Source organism: Carcharhinus amblyrhynchos, chromosome 2 (assembly GCF_965287045.1).
Source record: "Carcharhinus amblyrhynchos chromosome 2, sCarAmb.v2.hapA, whole genome shotgun sequence".
In the NCBI taxonomy this organism is placed as follows: Eukaryota; Metazoa; Chordata; class Chondrichthyes; order Carcharhiniformes; family Carcharhinidae; genus Carcharhinus; species Carcharhinus amblyrhynchos.
Genome location: NC_137325.1, coordinates 85,455,370 through 85,463,932, shown reverse-complemented (window position 1 = coordinate 85,463,932; position 8,563 = coordinate 85,455,370). Strand labels below are relative to the sequence as shown.

The 8,563-nt window shown below is 44.6% G+C and overlaps 1 protein-coding gene across 1 annotated transcript; it reads right to left on the bottom strand.

The window, feature by feature from the left end:
• Positions 1 to 6,065: 6,065 nt before the first annotated feature.
• On the bottom strand, positions 6,066 to 8,403 carry alg2 (ALG2 alpha-1,3/1,6-mannosyltransferase). The gene has a single exon (XM_080208557.1). The coding sequence runs from the start codon at positions 8,290 to 8,292 to the stop codon at positions 7,060 to 7,062; it is 1,233 nt and encodes a 410-aa protein (XP_080064683.1). The 5' UTR covers positions 8,293 to 8,403; the 3' UTR covers positions 6,066 to 7,059.
• Positions 8,404 to 8,563: the final 160 nt, after the last annotated feature.

Below are 8,563 nucleotides of genomic sequence, written 5' to 3'. Positions count from 1 at the left end.
CCCACATCCACAGTGACTCACATCAGCCCCCAGTTAATTAATGCATCAGTTTTAAAATTCGCATCCATGGCTTACAATCTCGCCATGGTCTGGTCCTTCTGTCACTGATGTGGATATGCCGGCGTTGGACTGGGGTAAACACAGTAAAAAGTCTGACAACACCAGGTTTCAGTCCAACCGATTTATTTGATAGTAAACTCACTAGCTTTCAGGTTAGCCCCTTCGTCAGGTGAATGGAGAGTTCTGGCCTCAGACAGAGCATATAAAGCACAGGCAGTTTACAGATTACTGATTAGAATGCGAATCTTTACACCTAACCTGCTGTTCAAGTCTTAAAGTGGCTAACGGTGTGTGTGGAAGGAGCACTGATCACAGGTTAAAGAGATGTATATTGTCTCCAGACAGTACAGTGAGTGAGGTTTTGCAAACCCAGGCAAGTCACGGGGATTACAGATAGTGCGACATGAACCCAAGGTCCTTCTGTCACTGTCATCTCTTCAGGCCTCACAGCCTCTGAGATACTGTCACTCCTCCAACCTCATGCCTCATGAGAATCCCAATTTTAATTGTTCCATCAATGGTGGCCATGCCTTTGACTGCCTGGATCACAGGCCCTGGAATTTTATCCTTAAACTTCACCACTTCCCTACCTCATTTTCCTCCTTTAACACACCCCTTAAAACCTACCTCTTTGACCAAGTTTTGGTCATCTGTCCTACTATCTTCTTTTGTGGCTTAGTGTAATTTTGTTTTGTGAAACATTTTGGGACATTTTATTATACAAAAGGCACTATTTGAATGTTGTGAGAATTGGTTTTATGTAATTTGAGTTTACACTAAAATGTTAAATTTATCATTTTGCCAACATGTAAGGCTTCCAAATCAGTCCGCACAGTGCATTTCATACGGTGAATTACATTGGGACTGAAAATTGTACAACAAAGACCAGAATAAGAATTATTTTTGCTTTATTTAATTTATGCAAATGAGCCTCTTCTTATTCTATGGGTGATAGGCTTACTGAATAAAACCAGAGTCTTTTGTTTCTAATTCATGTAGATAAGGCAAAATGTATTCAGCCGACAGTGTGTATTTTTGTGTTGGTAAATGAAATATTAGAACAAATTCTTCATTCATTTACAGCTTGTCTGCTGACTAGAACAAATGTGTATGTAGCCTCTGGAGATGGCTTTCATTTGGTGCTCTATTAAAGATTTTGATACAAAAAAGTAGATTTTGTCTGAGCGTTTTAGCTTTTTAAATTTAGTGCACTGTGTGACAAGAGCAATGTTGCAACATGTAAATGGAATAATACCTGTCATATGTACATTTTTATTAAGTGCCTTGGATGTCTAGACATGTCAATATTATTACATGAATGTGTGCAACATTCGGAACAAATTCTTTTGATTGCTATTTGAACAAATGTCATAAGCTGCTTAAAACATTGGACAAAATGTTACCTGAATGTGCTGGACACTTGTAAGATGATATTACATAGTAATATTTTCCAGGCAATAGAATCAATTTAATAAGATTTTGTTGCTGATCTGGAGTTTCTCTTGGCATGAGTGTCAACAGGAGGTCCAGTTAGATGTGGCGATCAGCACGCTCTATTTCTGGAGACTCACAAAACATTAGCAAATTGGGGAATCATAGAATCTCTACAGTGCAGAAAGAGGCCATTTGGCCCATAAAGTCTGCACTGACCACAATCCCACCCAGGTCCTATTCCCATAACCCCTCATATTTACGCTGCTAATCCCCCTGCCACCAGGGTCAATTTAGCTTGGCCAATCAACCTAACCTGCACATCTTTGGACTGTGGAAGAAACAGGGAGAACATGCAAACTCCACACAGACAGTGATCCAAGGTCGAAATTGAATCTGGGTTCCTGGCACTGTGCCACTGTGTTGTTGGAACTATCATCACAGCCACTTGTTGCTCAAGTTCCCCAAGGTCCAAATGCATCATATAATTGTTTTTGCACTAGATGCATTAATAGATGTGATTTTTCAAAAAAGTATATCAGAACATGTTACATTGATCCAAGCCCTTCAGTCTATTCCTGCATACCAATGGTCTGTGAAGACTGTTGTCTTTACCCTGGGCTGAGATATTAATCATGGTCTCTCATGGGTGGACAAAGCATTTCTATGGGTTTGATAGCGATAGCTTTGTGTAGGGAGAAAAACCTGGGCAGTCTCTGTTCAATATCATTTCTTCCCCCTGCCCTCATCAAAACATTTGCTGTTCCTGGCTATCCACAGCTGGTATAACCTGGGCACTCCGCTGCTTCAGGTTTTCAAGAATTGGGATGTGTTGGGTGCTTTGATGTTTCCAGTGGTTGGGAGATGTGTTGGGTGGTGGGGGGTTGGATTGTGCAGGTTCTTCATGTCTTTCCTTCAGCATTTTGCGGTGTCTTTTGTTGATGGCAATCAGGACATTTTCTTTCTCATCCTTCAGCATCAGGTGTATATTAATGATTTAAACTTAAATGTAGCAAGTATTGTGATGACATTGTGTCTTTAAGAAATGTATTTTTATCATGTTTCTTGTAAGGGGCATGTTTAAAATTCATTTCTGTTTCACACGGTGCTGATTGGCTGGGCAACAGGCAATTCAAATGTTAAGAATACGGGATACTGATGGATTTTAGCTAATGGTGTGTTTGTCTAAACAGAGTTAATGCATTTGTGTTTACTCTGAGGAGGAGGGGGTTAGGGAGAATGAGCCTCAGAGAGGTATGCGTGAGAGAGATGGGATGGGGGAGGTGGGCTTCAGAGATGTGAGAGGGAGGGTTCCAGTCTCAGAGGGATGTGCAAGAGAAAAATGGTGGTTTGGGCCCCGGAGAGCTGTATTTGAGAAAGGGGAGCTTGAGCCTCAGAGAGATGTACATTAGCAGGGTTCAGGCTTCAGAGGTGTGTGTGTGAGTGATTCAGGCTTCAGAAGTGTGAGTTTTATTTTAATAAGAGAACATTTTAATTATTACTCACTCCTAAAATGGATACTATTTCCAAGGGTTAATGTTAAGGGCCATTGAAGAGTGACTTGTCCAGGGGTTAATGTGAGGGAGGCTCTGTGGCCAATGCATTTGTGACTGTGTCCCTCTTCCTAATAGATACATAGATAGAATCAGAAATGACTGATTTGTTTTCACACCTATTTCATGGTTTAAAAAAAAGGATGGTGATATAGAGAAAATTTGGGGTTGATTGATGTTCTTGGGAGGTCACAAGAGGTGCATGGCTCAAAAGGTTTGCGTCTCACTGCCACTTGTAGGGGTTTACTGAGCATAAGTGTTTTTCATAACAGTGACCACACTTCAAAAAGTACTTGATTGGCTGCAATGCTTTGAAATCATGTGATCTTTTACATCCACCTGCACAGGCAAATAAGGCCTTTATTTAACATCTTTAAAAAAGGCATCTCTGACAGTCAAAGGAAAAAACAGAAAAGTACAGCACAGGAACAGGCCCTTTGGCCCTCCAAACCTGTGCCAATCATGATACCTTAACTAAAAAAACCTTTGCCCTTACTCTCTCCATATCCCTTCCTATTCACATACCCATCCAGATGCCTCTTAAACGTTGCTAATGTGCCTGCTTCCACCTCTGGCAGCACATTCCAGGCACCCACCATTGTCTGCATAAAAAAAATCCCCACTCATATCTCCCTTAAACATTCCCCCTCTCGCCATGCCCCCTTGTAATTGACCATGCTCTCAGTATTGCTCTTGAATTTTGCACCCAAGCCTCAGATCGGAACTTGAACCTGAAACCGTGCAATTCAGATTATATTAATCAGTTTACTCCTCAATAATCATGGAACATGAGACAATAAACATTGGAATCATGGCATCATTTTGATACAAGCAGATAATTCATCAGATAATTAAAATTCAATAAATACTGATTTGTTCTATTCTGTCTTTATTGTGTAATTAGAAATGTAAAATATTTCCCAAATTCTCAAAGATCTGCCTTGATCTCTGTAAAACATCAATACAAATGCATACAATATTTTCTGCATCGACTTTTGTACTCCTGTTTAACAATGCCATTATAGGTATTGGTGTCAGACCATTACCTGCTTACAGCAATTGAACCTACAGATTGGAGTTAGCCTTACACCCGCACAATTCTCATCTGTGTCAGTTAGACTTTAATATAGCAGAAGTGAAATTTGATTATTTGCTTCTTATCAGCATTGAAATTATTTAAAAAGTTTTAAAAATTGCTAACTTGGATCACGTTAAACTTTTGTTTTACAACATCTGCATTTGTGCTGTAGCCACTGCAAAGCTATAGTTGTAAGCGATTATCTCTTGAAGGTGGTCTCACATTTCTTGCCCATATGCTTCAAGCAATTTCATTGCTCAAATGCAAAACTGAAATTGACCTAGATGTTATTTGGTGTAAGTGATCACATTAACATATATATTTCCCAATATGTTCTGTTGTTAGTAACATTTAAGACATATTGTAAAAAAGTGTACCATTTCGCATAGAAGTAGTTCCCAAACTTCTTTGGCTGAAGAATGTCCTTTCAAATGGATTAGTAATCATGGGTACCCCTCACCCTAATTACAATACTAAAAAATACTCTACCTGGCAAACTTGCATTTTGGTGCACTTTGAATCTAAGCATTAAATATTCTGTTCTGTGGGGATTCTAAATATTCAAAAGTTGTTGTATAATAGAGGTATATAAGATTATGAAGGGTATAGATAAACAGAGGTAAGCTATTTCCTATAATAGTCACGTAGGACAAGGGGCCATGGACTTAAGGTGAGGGGGGAAGAGGTACAACACAGATATTAGAGGGAGGTTTTTCACACAGAGGGTAGTGGGGGTATGGAATGCTCTGCCAAGGGGCTGGAGGCAAACACACTGGAGTCCTTTAAGAGTAACTTAGACAGGCACATGACTGAGTTGGAGATGGGTGGATATACAAGAACCTTTAAATAAGGGTCATTAGCATTGGGGTGTCCCTAGAAATGTAAATGGGTGTAGTATGATAATAATGTTTTTCTCTTTTCATTCACAGGTTTTAAGTCGGTCCACCTCATGTCCAACGAGGGGCATACACACGATGAGTTGTACTGGGGCTGTTCTTGGTTGTTCGAGATTGGCCTAGTGCTTCATGTCGTTAGTGTGTGCCTAAACTGGACAAGATACTGGGCAAGACGACAGCTCAGTGACTATCGCTGATTGCTGTGCAGACACATGGATTTGGGCCGGTGTCTGTGGGAGTTTGCGCATTCTCCCCGTGCTTGCGTGGGTTTTCTCCAGGTGCTCCGGTTTCCTCCCACACCCCAAAGATGTGCTGTTAGGCTGATTGGCAGGGGAATAAATTGTCCCCAAATCAGTTTTCCCTCAATCTGGATGGCCATAAAACATTAGAGAGGGGTCATGGGTAGAGAGGTGGTGTTGAGATGGCAGCGTTAGCTCGTTGGGCCGAAGGGCCTGTTTCCCACGCTGATTTTTGTTCTTTGTTCCTCCCTTGAAGAGCTCCCAATTCACCTAGCGTCAACCATCAGCCTTATTAACTACAAGTCTACTGCCATCGATCTTGCTAAAGTCAAATAGCCAGTTCATTCCATGCTACACAGCCACTCCACTGCTTTTCTAGTTCACACCTCCCATTCTCACACTGCTCAACTGTTCTGCAGCCCATCCTGGAAAGTCTCCATGGATTACAGGTGCCCAAACACTGGTATTAAACTTGATTGATGGATTGGAAGAGTCAGTGCAAATGACTTTTGCTTAGATTGAAAAGTTATAAAGTAAACATGTCTGGTGGGAGGGGTGGCAATGTATGGCTGTGCTCTTTACTACTACCCTTGTTGGCATATGCTTTGGACTACAAATCATACAATACTATTAAAATCTACTGATGACACAAAAATAAAGGTCATTGCAAATAACAAGGACTACAAAAGATGTCAGGAAGCCACATCAAGATGAATAACAGATGCAATTCATTGTGGGAGAAAAATCAAGGAGTTGATATTCAGGTTTAATGGAAAGGCACTGAAGGATATGCATGAACAAAAATGACTTGAGTTTCAAATATTTAATGCATCACATATTAGATAAAAGTCATTAACACCAACAGAATTTGGGTTTTATAAATAAAGTACAAGAGTAAAGAATGATTACATACATGTACAACATAGAAACAGGCCATTCAGCAGAGCCTGTTCCCATCCCATTTCATCAGTCATGTAAACCCTTTCCCTGTATCTGCTCTTTGAAATCTGTTCCTACAGAAGCTTATTGAAGATTTCTTTAATAGGTACATCTCTAAATTAGCGAAAATAAATTGGCATCTGATTGAAACCATATTTTTAAACTGAGCGCAGGACTGTAAGACAAAAATTGAAGTGGAAGAAAGGAATGAATCATTTGACATTGCTCCTGTACTTCGTAATAATTACAGGGTACGTATTACAACAGTCAACACATTTCAAGACAAGTACTGACAAAAATAACACTTTTGCAGCATCAGTGGAATTTTTTGGTTCGTTAAACACCTCAGGTTAAATTTCTCATTTGCTATGTGTATTGAAATCACAAATGTTTGCATGAAGAATTTTTCACATTGCTAGACTGTTTGCCTTTTGTGTCGCTCACAATGTGAGCAAGTGCTCTTCACCATCCACAGAATGTCCTCCTGTGACACTCTAGTTCATTCTTCTCAGTCCTCATTTTACCTACCAGCTAAGGTTATTCATTGCCTGAGGTGTGGTGATCCTCAGGTCAGAGCACCACCAGTTAGCATCCCTCCTTCCTTTCAAAGAGGAGGGCAGCCTATGGGTCATCTGGGACTATGGTGTCTTTAACAGTCACCTTCTGAAGGGACAGCTGCATCTATTCATTCACCTCATCCCACACTATTGCCCAGGGCCCTACACTCTTCCCACCATGTAAAACCATACTCTGTAGCGGCATTCCTGGATATACAAGTTTCCCCCTCAGTCAGATTTCACCTTGTGTAGAGTACAAAAAGATCTCCATTTAACACTCCCGCTGTTATTCTACATTATTCATTTTCATTGAGTCAATTTGCAGATATATTGATATAACTGTTCTGTAAAGGCATCTGTAGAGAATGTCTGAAGGACTCGACTCCTTCCAGCCTCTCCCATTTTTGCCCGTAGGTCGGGATCCTTGACCAGTTCCTCCATGGCTTCAGCGAAAGAGCCGGGTGTCGGCGGCAGGAGAAAGCCGGTGACCTGATGTACCACCGACTCGAGGGGCCCTCCCGAGTTGACGGCGATGACCGGCCGCCGGCTGTACATGGCCTCCAGGGGGACGATGCCGAAATGCTCGTCGCTGGGAGTGTACAAGACGCAGCAGCTCCGGCCGAGGAGGGAGACCTTCTGGCGGTCGGAGAAGGAGCGGAGGAAGGTCACCCGGTCGGCCAGCTGCAGGCTGCCCGCCAGCTCCTGCAGCTCCCGGTAATGCTCGACGTTCTCCGGCAGCCGCTGGTCGTAGCCCCCGGCCAGGAGCAGGTGGACCCGCTGCCAGTCCGCCGGCCTCAGCCTGCTCCGCAGGCAGTGCAGGGCCTCCAGGGCCAGGCCCAGGTTCTTCTTCCTCTCGAAGCGGTTGATGGAGAGGAAGAGCAGGTCGCGGCCGGGGGGCAGGGGCGGCTCCTCCTCCTCCTCCTCGCCGCCGCCGCCGGCCTCCCGGTCCAGGGCCGAGAAGTTAAGGGACGGATACAGGACCTCGGGCTCCAGGTGGCACAGCGAGCGGAAAGTCCGCCTGAAGACTCCGGCCGTGAACTTGCTGTTGACCAGCACCAGGTCGGCCAGGCCGGTGGTGTATTCCTCCAGCCAGTCGATGGGCAGGCGGTAGAGCCGCTTGCAGAGGCCGGCCTGCCGGCGGGGGCTCAGCAGCTGGTCCGGGAAGTGGCAGTAGAAGAGGACCCGCTTGACTCGGCGGCACAGCCGCAGCACCGGGATGCAGGCCGACACCTGGTCGCAGAAAACCACGTCGAACTCGGCGCCGCTGAGGAAGACCAGGTAGGCGGCCACGTACAGCATCCGCAGGTAGGCGCAGAGGGCGGCGGCGCGGCCCAGCAGAGTGCGCGGCAGCCAGTCCCCCACACAGCGCACCCCCAGCGCCGGCCGCCGGCACTCCGCAAAGCAGTGCGCAGGATCAAAGTGAGCCGTCCAGATCTGCACCCGGCAACCGCACCTGCGCAGCGCCAGCGCCGCGTCCACCACCAGCCGCTCGGCGCCGCCGATCCCCAGGTCCGGGTGCAGGAACACCACGCTGGCCATGGCTCGGTGGGTCAGTCTGTCTGCGTGTCCACCGGCTCTCAGCCCCAGCTCCCGTTTCCCCCTCAGTCTCTCCCGGTCTCACTCACTGCAAACCCGCCCCGCCGCGTCATCACCGGGCCCCCTCCAGCTGCTCTCAGCGAAGCCTGAATGAGAAGAGAATAAAATCCTCGAATGGAATGCATGGTTGATTATCCCACTAAAGAGCAAATAAGTTAACAATAGAACCGGCGCGGTTTGATTTATTGATCACTTTGATAACCATTCTGACCGA